The sequence below is a fragment of the Astatotilapia calliptera genome, chromosome 19 (assembly GCF_964374335.1).
Source record: "Astatotilapia calliptera chromosome 19, fAstCal68.1, whole genome shotgun sequence".
Lineage (NCBI taxonomy): Eukaryota > Metazoa > Chordata > Actinopteri > Cichliformes > Cichlidae > Astatotilapia > Astatotilapia calliptera.
Genome location: NC_137440.1, coordinates 12,740,353 through 12,753,527, shown reverse-complemented (window position 1 = coordinate 12,753,527; position 13,175 = coordinate 12,740,353). Strand labels below are relative to the sequence as shown.

The window sequence follows — 13,175 nt, the reverse complement described above, 5'->3', positions numbered from 1 at the left end:
ATGTGAACTGCAAAATATAAAGCAAAGAGTAATATGCAAATTAGGCATAATATACTTAAATAAATCTAACTCTAATGTAAAGACATTTAGAACAAGAATGAAAGTAGACGTTTGGCGTTACAGAAAATTTTAATGTTGAAATGACTTTTGTTCGGGAAACGTTATTTAGCGAATATGCAGATAAAAAAAACTGCAAATTAGCACAAACGTGCAGCAGACAGTGTAAATAGACATATGCATTCTTTCAGTTTACCTTAACTTGTGCCTGTTGCCTGTCTCTGCTTAAGCTTGTTGTTTCCCAGCTGAACAGAATCCACCACATCATTGATTTTTAATTAGTCTTCTAAAAAATAACAGCGAGGAGGAAAAAAAGTTGCATCGGAATTATTGTTGCATATTTCAAAGCAGCCAAAATAACTCCCCATGACTGAACACGTTCTAGGTGGAGCAGTTATTTCACCTGAACACACTGAGCTCGAGGCAGACGAGCGACTCCGCCCCTTCCACTCCCATCCTGTCGGGAAATGTTCCGAGAGTGTCATCGGAGAGGTTCGTCCAAACTCCGCTCCTGCGCTCCGACTTTGAACCGCGACATCTGGGTTTAAACTGTGAGTATTCACAGACATGTGTAAAGGAGTTGCTCAGATATTAAAGCGAGTTTGTTTCAGTGGATTTTTAGTGCTTGTTGTCTACTTTGGTTTGCGCTATTACGCGTTAACTGTTAAAACTGTGTGAAGTGGAAAGGCTGGTTTGACTTGACGGATTGAGACTCCGCACGCAGATGATTGCCAAAGTCAGACATTTTGCAACTGAAAACACACTGTATACGTTTTTAGTCTCTTTTCTGCTCGCGTTACACGGATTTGTGTATTTCACTGTCGCCCCAAATCCGTGTAAACACGCAAACGTGTACGCTTATGACCCAGCTCCTCCACACTTTGTTTCTTCTCCCTTTTTATGCATTTGTGATTCGACTGCGTTTTCTTCTTGTTTCAGGCTAGTTCATCCCTCACGTTGGTCTGTTCCACCAACGGCTGCCTCTCTCTTCCATCAGCAGCAAGAGAAGACAGACTGTGAACAAAAGTCATCATGAATTGGGTAGTTCTCCAGGGCCTCCTCAGCGGAGTGAACAAATACTCCACAGCCTTCGGCAGAGTTTGGCTCTCGGTTGTTTTTCTCTTCAGAATTATGGTGTTTGTGGTGGCAGCAGAAAAGGTGTGGGGAGATGAACAGAAAGACTTCACATGCAACACAAATCAGCCCGGCTGCCATAATGTCTGCTTTGACCACTTCTTCCCCGTCTCCCATGTGCGCCTGTGGGCCCTCCAGCTTATCTTCGTCACCTGCCCCTCATTCCTGGTGGTGATGCACGTCGCCTACAGGGAGGACCGAGAACGGAAAAATCAGCTAAAGTATGGCGAGAACTGCAAGCGTCTCTACCCAAACACGGGCAAGAAGCGTGGAGGCCTGTGGTGGACCTATATCCTGACTTTGGTCTTCAAAATAGGCGTGGACGCCACCTTCATCTTCCTCGTTTACCACATGTACGAGGGCTACAGCTTCCCCAGTCTCATTAAGTGTGCACAGGTTCCCTGCCCCAACACGGTGGATTGCTTCATCTCTCGGCCTACTGAGAAAAGAATCTTCACCATCTTCATGGTGGTCACCAGCTTGGCCTGCATCCTCCTCTCCTTTTTTGAAATCCTCTACCTAGTCGGAAAACGCTGCCATGAGTTTCTCAGCTCAGCCCATCACTCTCGTCAGGTCATCACCCACTCAATGTCCAGTGGAAGCAAACTGATGGAGGCAAACGCTCTAAAGTCAGCGGAACAAGGCACCACTGAAAAGAAGTCGTACTATGTCGTCGTATCTTGAGATACTGAGAACATTACACAGACTTTATGAAAAAGACATGGGAAAGCAAAGCTGTCTCTCGCCATTCTACAGCAACTTCCTTAAAAGACTTGACAGAAGATTTTTCTTCTTCTCAGAGACTGAACTGCAGTGTAGTTTATTCTATATGGTTTTAAAAGTTTAAATTCTGCACTCCTCTCTGCTGTAGGGACTTATTTTACAGTTTACATTTCTTTAGCCCTTGCAGAGAATAAAAAACAATTTGTGCAAAGCGGTGTCCAACTGAGCCTTGAGATCAAATACATGAGTCACTCGCTGGTTTGGCGAGTAAGGTTTTACAAACACATGTGGTTTGTGTGTAAGATTTTCCTTCTGCTCTTGCCCAGCCTCAAGATGTTTGGTTCAAACTGTGTGCAGTCTTTCCCTCTGACTCAGACACTCAGTGTGTCAGACTCTTGGTGAACTGTATTTTTCATTATTTATCAAAAGGTTGGAAAGTTGCTGCATTTTACTTTCTGTATTTCCTGTGTACATGCAGTAGAGAACAAAGAGCAGTCAGTGATATCAGGGTGTTTATATTTCACTGTACTGAGATGCAGTTTTGTTGTGATTATTTTTCATTAAAGATTATAATTTTGCATTTTGAGTGTGTTTTTATTAGTGCAGGGTTGAGTCCTAGAGGTCCACACACTGCAGCATATACTGTATTAACTTCAGAATGAGAGCTGTAGTTCCAGTAAACAGATTCCCATGCAGAACAATGTAAAGCAGGCGGCCTGTCCAGAAAAGGATTAGAGGTTCTGTGGTTGGACTAAGGCGTCAGACTTTCTTCTCTTGTTTTCTTCCTTCATCCGTGTGTTTCATAAGGCCCTCTCTCATTGGCTGCACAAATTGCTTTGTTGCCATGAGCAGCGCCCTCATAACTTTTTACAGTTGATTGGTACTTTAAAACGGGCAGAGCAGGAACCTCCCACTCCTCGGTTTGTTTCATCCCTGCTGACGTGTGGATCCACCCAGCACAGGAATTTGCTATTCTGAATGGACAGCTTCAGTATTTACACTGTAAGAGAGATGAAGTAGATCTAAGGAGAGAGTTTTTTGCTCTCATTGAGACATGTAGACGTGAATGTTCAACTGGAAGTGTTAAAGTATATTTTAGTAGACACTCTTTTCAAAAATTACCCCTGAGGTCTGTAGATTATCGTAATAACATTCAGGAAAGCCACTTTCACCTTCACTGTGGAATGCCATCAGAAATATGACAGATGTGCACTAAGCAGAAAATTTTGTTTTGGTATGTGTGTACATGACTTAGGTCAAGCGATCCTTAAAATTACCTGAACTTTCAGAAATATTCTCCAGGCTGCCAGAGGTCCTTGTTGGGCCCATCTAGAGATGAATTAAATATTGATTGAGAGAATCTTAAGTAGTTGAGATTATTTGACTAATGCCCCCAAAACTCACTGGTACCGTCTGCCACAAATGAGAATATTTGCAAGTTTACATTGTCTTATATATTTAACTCGCTGTTGTTGAGTTTGGGGCTTTTGGTAGGAGAAACTTTGGAATAGGTGGTTGTTTCCCACCAGGTCCAGCACAATTAGATGCATTAGAAATGAGAATAACTGTAGTTAAGGCCATAATGTTTTCCTGTCATGGAACAATGCAGGTTTTCCTGAAGCAGTGTGACCAGTCATGATTTGGCTTATTAACATAAATTAGTCCAAGATTTTTTAGAGGATCCTTCCACAAGGGAAAAGGCACAAGACGAACGTGGACCTTTGATAGTTGATATTTTCTGGTGATGACAATAACCCAATAATAACTTTATTAACCTTCGTCACATAAAGTATTGTGTAATATAAACTGGCACTGAAATTTAGAGCAGCTTTATGTTCAGCTCTGTTCTGTGCTTGTTCTATGTGGTCTGTTTGTGTGGGTCTTTTCTTTAATGAGCCTCATCATCAGACCTTCCCTGGTGTATCTTCTCATCTTGCACCAACTTCCTCTGTTCTGTTTCCTTACTTTCATCACAACCAGAGAAGTGTTTATCCTGTTGTTTTGGCCTCTCACGTAAAGACTTGCCACGGTTGAGTCACAGACGGCATTTTTCCAGGCGTGCCTCATCTGCCTTGACTAGTTCTTCATTTAAAGTCTAGAAGACTCTTTTTTTTAACCCCTCCCCGAATTGAATGTAATTTCTGTCCACTGAACTGATCTAAGTTGTGAATTGCTGATGTTGTGCTGCCCTGCCCTCAGAGGATTTCCTGAAAAGCTCAGCTACAGCTGAAGCTTCAAGTTCAGCCATGTCATTTAAAGAGAGCACCACTCCAACAATCTGCATCTAGTGTTGCTTTTACATTTACAAAATGACACAAAGGTGTTTGTTGTTTGAATGCAAGACTGGAATATGTAAAGGAAGTTCTTTCTAAAGCATTTAAAGATATACAGTTGAATTAATTGTGGTTGTGCACATTTTCACCTGGTTCTGGTTCACAGTTCTTATTATATCTTTGTCTTTTAAGCGGTTTACAAGGTGCAAAGAGTAACAGTAACTTAACTTGATGATCAGGTTTGGTTTTGCACCGTGCATGTGACACCTGAACAGGAACTTCTGTGATTTCTGCGAACTTTTCCTGGACTTATTTTAACTTTTGTGTTTGGTGGGGAGACATGGCTATTATGAGCCTGTATCAAACCCATTAGGGCATTGTGTTTGTGATACTAAACAGTACAAACAAACCTGACTTATGTTATTGCATTATATTATTTGTATTCAAAGACTGAATAGAAATGCTTTCAGCACAAGAGCTGGCAAGTTGTAGCAAGGCCCTGGAATTTCAAACAAACAGACATTGGATGTTCCAGACAGGATCTTCATCTGCAAAATAATACAATAGTTTTTAACCTACAGATGATAAAGAGGAGACAAAAGCTGCAGCTTATGATCTTACAATGAAGAGGAGCTTGAGCGTTCTGGGAGTTTGTGAGTTGTTATCTGAGACGAGTAGACGTTTCAAAAAGCATAAAGGAAACACAATATTCAGCCTTGAAAGAAGAAAACTGATTCATTTACAAAGAAAAGAACACAAATCAAACAAATATATAAACTGATCTCCCCGCTAACAAAAGTCTAATCTTTTGCTTTAACCTCGTTAAAAGAAGAAAAAAAAAAGTAGTGTAGGGAAAGTTTCAACATGAAGAGGAAGAGTCACACATAACAACAAAAAATGTATTCACCTTAGGGTGTGTCCTCCTTTTAGTCTACTCTGTTAAGCACTCAGAAACAAGTTGAGGCAAGGCAGCAAACCCTGTTCTTGGAATCCTCAAACATAAAAAATGAAGCTAAGTGCTTTGCCTTTTAACCCTTTGAAAAATAAATAAGTAATATATTGAAAAGGTTTAATGCCCGTTAACGCTGTTCGATGAGATTTAATCAGTCAGATTAATATTGGTACACCTCAGAAGGTACATGTGTGGGGAAGAAAACTCTTATTCATTGTGAAGTGATGATAAGTCTGATCTTCAGACCCTCAGAATGATTCCTGGTGGTCCCCAGATTGCCACCAGTACATTTGAACCAAGTGTGGTGATTGCTCCCGTATTTTCAAATCCTACCAGAATTACCCGGAAACAACGCAGTTCGTTGCTGTGATAGTTTTTATACTGTCTTGGCGAACAAGAGGCACATGGAGAGAGGGAGATGAGGAAAATCTGGGGGTAAGTTCTAGTCTTTCGTATTAACCACACCCACAAAGACATTTCTCAGCACTGCGCTCCCTTACCTGGCGAGCAGAGCCAAGTCTGTGCACTAAAGGAGTCAAACGAACTAAAAGAAACGACAGATCATCGGGGAATAAACACGTGCTTGCATCGGTTTGGAACAATTATGGATTAACCTTCTTGGGTTAGTGAAAACCTTTTTCTTCCTCCTCTTGATTTTGACATTTAAACTTCGCGTTTGCGCAAGCTGGAAATGATAGAAGGCTGAGTGATCGTTTCGCGGACTTTCGTGGAGCAATTTACGTAACTGTAATTTATCTCTGGTGAATGAGAAGAGCCATGTACGTACCGCGGTGTCCAAAAAGTCAAAAAACTAAACAAAACCCAAGACAGCCCGTGCGTAAAAGGCTTTTTTAACGACCTGTAAAGATTCCAAAAACCCGCGTCTACTCATAAACAAATTAACATGATAGGACTGGTGCTTATATATCTCCTTTTAATGTTTAACTGTTTAACTATAAAGTTCCAAAAAGTACATTTTATGTGTATAAGGTTGGGTGTGTTAGTGTTGGCTCAGCTATTTCCTTTTTGATCAAGCTGGCATGAAGCCTCCTCATAATTGCGTTTGTGGGTGTTTCTGGTAGAACTGATAGATTAGAAGTGGGAGCTGTTTTTAAATAAAAAATCAGCTTTACAAGATCCAGTGCCATTTTTTTCCTTTTAAGTAAGAAAATGTTTTTATTTTTAAAGAAAGCCTCGTATGTAAGAGCTCACAAACACTAACGTTCAGAGTCTCAAAGCAGATAATTCAGGTGATAGTGAATATATGCTCAACCATTCTTCATTTTACCACATCCAGGTCTGAAGAGAAACTGCTACCAAGATACTTAACTGCCAGACTAGACCATGGACTGGAAAACCTTTCAAGCCCTCCTCAGTGGGGTGAACAAATACTCCACGGCATTTGGGCGTCTTTGGCTGTCAGTGGTGTTTGTGTTCAGGGTGTTGGTGTATGTGGTGGCAGCAGAACGAGTGTGGGGTGACGAGCAGAAGGACTTTGACTGCAACACCAAGCAGCCCGGCTGTGCCAACGTCTGCTATGATCACTTCTTCCCCATCTCCCACATCCGCCTATGGGCCTTGCAGCTCATCTTTGTCACCTGTCCATCATTAATGGTGGTCATGCATGTGGCGTATCGTGATGACCGTGAGCGCAAGTACAAGGCCAAGCATGGTGAGAACACCAAGCTGTACAACAACACGGGCAAGAAACATGGCGGCTTATGGTGGACTTACCTGATCAGCCTCTTTGCTAAGACGGGCATTGAAATCGCTTTCCTCTATATCCTCCACCGAATATACAACAGCTTCTACCTGCCAAGGCTGGTCAAGTGTGAAGTGTCGCCTTGCCCGAACATTGTGGACTGCTACATTGGTCACCCCACTGAAAAAAAAGTCTTTACATACTTCATGGTCGGAGCTTCAGCCCTCTGCATCGTCCTGAATATCTGTGAGATCTTTTATCTCATCTACAAGCGCATTGTACAGTGTGCAAAAAAGGTTAAAAGACGCAACCGCGCCATGGACATCCAACATGACGACTTTGAGGACCCCTTTAACAACTCCAACCGTGTTGGGTCGAAGCATGATCTAAAGGAAAAGCCTTCATTCCTCAAATCTTCATACAAGTCTCCTCCATACAGACCATCTGCAATCAGACTTGAGGAGAAGATACGAGCCTCTGCTCCTAACCTATCTATCTCATGATCAGAGCTGAAACCAGGCCAAAGAGCAAAAGCTCTGCAGAGTTTGGGCTGCAATCCAAAGACAGAACTAAAAAAAATGAGAGACTCAGAACAATGAGCCAAACTACATTCTGTCAGAGCCTGGAAGTTGAGTCATCAGTACTGGATTCATCCTGTGGACCCTTGTGTCCACATGCAACACTTAAGGAGCACATGAACTTTTGTTTTGGCTTGAAGCAAAATTGGTCTTTTAGTGATATGCGGTTTGAATTTTTTAATAAAGGTTCACTGCGCGGTGAGGGGTTGGTGGTGGTAATGAATCCTCCCTGCCAGTATCCACATGTCTGAGCACCCTACTTCCCGTTTTGCTTCTGTGATCCCTTTATTTTAATTTGAACTTAAATCATGGATTTCCTTTCCCAGTTTTATAGTAAAGTGTTGTGCAGCAGAGTGTGGAGGCTCGTTTGGTGATACGTATGTTTGAGGAATAGTAGAAATTGTGCAAACTGGCTTAAAAAATGAGTTTTCTATTGCATTTAGGATCAACTATGGTAACAAAAAATGCATTTATTGTTGTTGCATTGTTCCTTCTGAATCCTTGGTAGACATGTTGCTTGGTCTCAGTTTATGCTGTAGACACGCTGTGTTTTGACGTACTTGTACACAACGCCGTCTGATCCAAGACCACTGTTGATTTTAAAGGTGAAAGGAATGCTGCTGTTTAATTCAGTGCTGGAAGACTGTGGACACACACACGGCTCACGGAACTGTATTCAAGTATTTTTGTGAGTCATTCATTGGCGACTGTGGAAGCTCTGAGGAATTGTATTTCCTGTCCTTGTTATTATTTCATTTTTATAATTGTAAAGACGTTAAATGTTTGGAATATGTTTCTGTTTGTTCTTTTATCAGAGCGTCACTCCATGCCAGTTCAAATGCCTAAAATGTCTAAAAACAGCCCTAGCTTCATCCTCTACTTTGTTGCTATTAAGAGCTGCCTTTAATCCCCTTGATTAATTTTTTTTTTAGGCCGATCTGTGATCAGGTGGGACGTCTGCTTGTCATTATATTATGTTCAAGTTGTTTCAAAAACATACGTTGATTTGAAAAATCAACATACGTTTGACAACTTTCACATTTGTAAACAAGTTAGAATTTAGATAACTACATAACTTAGATTTTGGTCACCGACTCATTCCTACGGGCTTTGCTTGTCTAGGATCTTTAGCGGACATTTCTGGAATCTCAATCTGCCTGTCAGGCTCACAAAGCCGGTTTTAAAAGGTGTAGCAGGAACCGTTTTTATCCTGAGTCATTTACGCAAGCTGGAAAATTACTATAGAAATGGTGATGATGCACTCTCACCTCCATTGACTTGCATTGCAAACTCATCGTTACAAGGTACTAGTTTGAAACCCAGCTGGGGCCTTTCTGGAGGAGTTTGCATGTTCTCTGGTGCCCAGAGACATACATGTCATGTTAACCGATGACTCTAAATTGGCTGTGGGTGTGAGGTACGGTTAAAAAGCACAAAATAAATGTGAGTATAGGTATAGCTACCTTTCAGGCCACGAATCATACCAGATAAGACACAGGTGATCCTTAAGATTCAAGACAATTTATCAATCTTTATTTTTAAAACAAAGTCTACAGAAACATTTGCATTTTAGATTTGAAAATAAATACATTTAAAATAAAAATAACCTGTGTCAATACAGTTTTTCACCAGCCAGCTCAATGCCTGAGTCGAGGATGGAGAATGATGGAAACTCAAACGGTGATGCCCACAAGATGCTTACTGGATAATTTATTGTTATAAACAAAGTCTGGCGATCATGTCGGCTTCGCCAGTGCCTGGAAACTAATGCAAGCACACTATTAAAACACAGGCACACAGGTCATGATGTGATTACACTTACTTTACATAAGGCACCGTTCCAGCAATGCTGTCATATTAATATCCAATTAGATATTTTACTCCGATTTGACTGGCATAGCCTGCTGATCCTGATCTTCCATAGACGATAAATTAACGCCGCCCCCCCCCCCCCCCCCCCCAAAAAAAAAAAAACCAACAAAAAACACAGAAAGCTCCAGGTTACATAATCACGCTTTAGTGTTCAGTCTGAGAGAGAGAGAGCCTCTGGTTTGTCGTTCCTCTACAGTTTGCAGGCTGCCTGTGCCACCTTGGAGCTGGTTTTCCTGTTGAGGGTTTGACAGATGAAAGCTCCAGCATCCATCAGCTTAGAGAGGTCAACTCCCTGGGGTACAGACAAAATTTAAGAGGTCATATTAGAGCACTTAAGCACGGAAGTCGTAATTATCTTCAAGCAGCCAGGTAGCAGATCGAGCAGCATCGACGCAGACAAAGTCTGAAGTCCTCCTACCGTCTGAATTCCAAGTCCGTGCAGCATATAAACTACATCTTCAGTTGAAACATTCCCAGAAGCCCCCTGGGCATAGGGACAGCCTCCCAGTCCAGCTACTGATGAATCCACCACACTGATTCCCATCTGAAAAACAAACAAACACAAAGCATAGAAATCAGGAAAACAGACAACAGTGACCAGCTGCAGCTATTCAAAAATACCAGGTTCTCTTTTAAAGAGACTGAGTGGTAATCAACAGCAAAATGGGGTGATTAAGAAAAAATACACACAAACAACATGGCACCACCAGCTGGAAGTTAATGGCTGTCATGTGACTTCCTCTATATAATCACACAGAAAGAAAATTGGAAGCAACAGAACAACTCTTCCTTTTCCCCCCTTTACAAACAATAAAAGCGTCAGCCTTGCTGCAGCTCACTCGGTGTACAGAGAGGTGTTCCTCACTCTCCTGCTCCGAAAAGCAGAACCACAAATAATGTTTTTCCTCTGTATTTTTTTAAAGAAGGTTAAAAAGTAGCGCCCAAGCTGGCAACAGTGAGGCAAACTCAAGCCTGATGATACAAACCCCGCCTAAAGAAATCAAATATTTGAGTACAATCCTGCAAACAACAGATCAGCTAAAAGGACACCCAATTATCCTTCTGCATTACTCAAAGATTAACCCTAGAACACTAACGTCAGGTGATTTTCACCCACGTGTCTTAGAAATGGTTGAATTCAAGAACAATTTTTTAATAAAGTTTTACCTAATCTAATCTTTAATAAACTGTCATCGTATCTTTATTTTTAGGGAGCACATACCTTAAACACTTTAAGCTGTAAGCTAATGATAGTTATGTAAGAGCAGATACATGCTGGAGCAATAAGCTGTACATTTCAGGTCCAATGGATGCATGATCTGACAAGTCGACTATCAAAATAATCGTTTGTGGCAGCCCTAAAATATGTGTGTGTAAACAAAATAGTCTCAAACCAGCCTGACCTGTAAAGCTACAAGGATGTTAGCCAGAGCCTGGCCATAGGTGTCATGACAGTGCACCGCCAACGCACTGACGGGAACCTCTTTAATCACTGCCTCCAACATTTTAGTCATGCTGCCTGGAGTTCCCACTCCGATGGTGTCACCCAGAGAAATCTCGTAGCAGCCCATGGAGTATAGCCGCTTAGCTACCTGTGAGGCAGAGGACAGATTGAGCGGCAACATCAATTAATGCAAAATAGTTTTGCTTTTTTTTTTTTTTAAACAAGCCATAACTCACATGTGCCACTTTTTCAGGTGCCACCTTGCCTTCATACGGGCATCCGATGACACAGGAGACATAACTGTGATGACAAGAAGCACATAAGCAAGAATTAGAGGGCAATTGAAGTGATTTAAAGATCTGCTGACAGTTGAGGGGAGGCCACTATTCTTACCCTCTAACTGGCACACCGGCCTCTTTAGCCGCTTTCATAACCTCGTCAAAGCGCTGTAAACTCTCATCTACTGAGCAGTTTATGTTCTTCTTGCTGAAGAGCTCAGACGCAGCACCAAATATGGCTACTTCTGGGGCTCCTGCCTTGACCTGAAGTAAATAAGAGCATTTCTTGTGAGGAATTAAACGGAAGCACCAACGATTGTGTGTGAAGATGGCGATGGAGGATGTTTATGTAGTGACGGTTGATGAGATTGGATGCTTGACACTCACAGCAGCCTGGAAACCCTGGAGATTGGGGGTGAGGACTTGATAAGTCACCCCGGGCTTCCTGCTGATACCCTTCATCACCTCCACCTGGTCTGCCATCTAACATTTGGATGACAGAAACCGGTCAGCAGTGACAGAAAGAAGTCATGCAGTTTGTGTATTGCCCTTAGCCGGATGTGCCAGCACTGTGTGTGCGTGTGCATACTCACCTGTGGAACCCACTTTGGGGAGACGAAGCTGGTAGCCTCAATGACGGACAGCCCCGACTCTGACAGCATGTTAATTAATTTAATTTTGGCCTCTGTTGGTACAAGAGTCTGAAAGTGCAAAGAGTTGGTTATGTAAGTATCGACATAACTAACTCGGGTAACTCTGTTATCACCTGGTGACGCAAAGCACGAACTATGCGCCTGCGCCATCGTAAACACACGCTACCTTCTCATTCTGAAGGCCGTCTCTTGGTCCCACCTCCACTATTTTCACCTTCCCTGGAAAAGCCTGGGCCGCTCTTACTCCAGCCTAAAACACGAACAGAAGAAACAAGTGGTGTTAAATTACCATCAGCTAATAAGGGGCCTCGAACATGTAACGACAATTAGCATAACAGCAGGGGACGCTAACAGCTAGCGGACAAACACGGCCGTGCATCTAAGCAGCGCGTCATATCACACACAATTCAAACTCACTGCTCTGTGCGCCGCCGCGGAGCTGAACGACAGGCAGTGCTGCCCCATAAGCGACGTTAAAGCGTTCCTGTGGACGAGCTTCATGACAGTCGCCATGATGGTCCAGCCTCCGGTTTGACGTCACGACGTCCCTTCCAGGCGCGGAGTCCTCACAGGCTCACGAAAGCACCGCGTGGACGCCATCTATGGGCGAAAGGGTGGAACTGAAAGAATTGTTTATGATTTATGACGCGCCAAATCACAATAATAGTTTCCTCCAGGCGCTTTGTATCCTCTACAATACACTCAAAATCAAACGACCCACTGTGAGCAAGCACTTGTGGACAGTGGAACGAGATAACTCAATGTTAGCAGGAAGAAACTTCAAGCAAAACCAGATTATTAATTATTATCTTTTAATTTTTAATTTAGCTCACTTTTGGTTTTCCTTGTGGCCAGATATGTTTCCTTTCCTTTTAAAATATAATTAGGTCCACAATATTTGTAATTTTGCATCTGTACACTATTACAGTGGCAAACTATGGATGAAAGACTATGTGTTCGTGGTCCTTCATTTCAGAGCTTCAGTGGTAAATGGCAAGGCAGTTTAACCAGATAAAACATATAGAGTTGATTTATTGTCGAAGTGTTGAACTTGTGTTTGGTAGCTTTTATCTGTAATGTAATGGGGAAAATTCTAGTTTTCACATTATGTGTCAATATGACCTTGTGAAACAATGTTTCACTGTGTTATCTGCTAACTGTAAGGGCGTACAAGGACGAAACTCCCAAGAAGACCAGTGCCGGGATCTTCATGGGAAACTGCTCTCTGCCCAGCAACAGCCCATGGGACAAAAAACCTGTTGTAACGGAAAAGATACCGAGAGCTGTGTGTGGGTATAAAAGAGACCTGCAACATCTTAAGGGCAGAGCTCGCATGACTGTGAACTGTGATGTTTGATGTGTGTTGGCTCTCCTGCATGCAGTAATTAAAATAGCCTGACCACAGCTGACCGTGTTGCAGACTTTATTACTAAAAAATTCCACGACAGGAACTTTCAGAATAAGGTTTAAAGAACAAAAGTAGGTGTATCAGAGGAATAGCAAGAAATT

The 13,175-nt window shown here is 42.2% G+C and overlaps 3 protein-coding genes across 3 annotated transcripts; 2 read left to right on the top strand and 1 right to left on the bottom strand.

Annotated features, from left to right (window-relative positions):
- The first annotated feature begins 466 nt into the window (after positions 1-466).
- On the top strand, positions 467-2,494 carry gjb10 (gap junction protein beta 10). Its single transcript, XM_026153001.2, has 2 exons — positions 467-608; positions 997-2,494. The coding sequence occupies exon 2, from the start codon at positions 1,090-1,092 to the stop codon at positions 1,873-1,875; it is 786 nt and encodes a 261-aa protein (XP_026008786.2). The 5' UTR covers positions 467-608; positions 997-1,089; the 3' UTR covers positions 1,876-2,494.
- Positions 2,495-5,611: 3,117 nt separating this feature from the next.
- gjb3 (gap junction protein beta 3) lies at positions 5,612-8,212 on the top strand. Its single transcript, XM_026151402.2, has 2 exons — positions 5,612-5,761; positions 6,437-8,212. The coding sequence occupies exon 2, from the start codon at positions 6,484-6,486 to the stop codon at positions 7,342-7,344; it is 861 nt and encodes a 286-aa protein (XP_026007187.1). The 5' UTR covers positions 5,612-5,761; positions 6,437-6,483; the 3' UTR covers positions 7,345-8,212.
- A 718-nt stretch (positions 8,213-8,930) lies between these two features.
- Positions 8,931-12,228, bottom strand: hmgcl (3-hydroxy-3-methylglutaryl-CoA lyase). The gene is made up of 9 exons (XM_026151401.2): positions 12,084-12,228; positions 11,833-11,916; positions 11,607-11,714; positions 11,401-11,496; positions 11,129-11,277; positions 10,972-11,035; positions 10,695-10,883; positions 9,710-9,835; positions 8,931-9,583 (listed from the first exon to the last, which is right to left on the bottom strand). Exons 1-9 carry the CDS (start codon positions 12,177-12,179, stop codon positions 9,482-9,484), a joined length of 1,014 nt encoding a protein of 337 aa, XP_026007186.2. The 5' UTR covers positions 12,180-12,228; the 3' UTR covers positions 8,931-9,481.
- Between the last annotated feature and the right edge of the window lie 947 nt (positions 12,229-13,175).

What these genes read in the sequence shown, in the direction of transcription:
- gjb10 (XM_026153001.2), top strand. Translation starts at nt 1,090, where the DNA reads ATGAATTGGGTAGTTCTCCAGGGCCTCCTCAGCGGAGTGAACAAATAC.
- hmgcl (XM_026151401.2), bottom strand. Translation starts at nt 12,179, where the DNA reads ATGGCGACTGTCATGAAGCTCGTCCACAGGAACGCTTTAACGTCGCTT. An exon ending in CCCCAAAGTGGGTTCCACAG is followed by an intron (nt 11,497 to 11,606) that starts GTGAGTATGCAC and finishes TCCAAATGTTAG; the next exon opens with ATGGCAGACCAGGTGGAGGT. An exon ending in ACGGACTTGGAATTCAGACG is followed by an intron (nt 9,584 to 9,709) that starts GTAGGAGGACTT and finishes TCTGTACCCCAG; the next exon opens with GGAGTTGACCTCTCTAAGCT.
- gjb3 (XM_026151402.2), top strand. Translation starts at nt 6,484, where the DNA reads ATGGACTGGAAAACCTTTCAAGCCCTCCTCAGTGGGGTGAACAAATAC.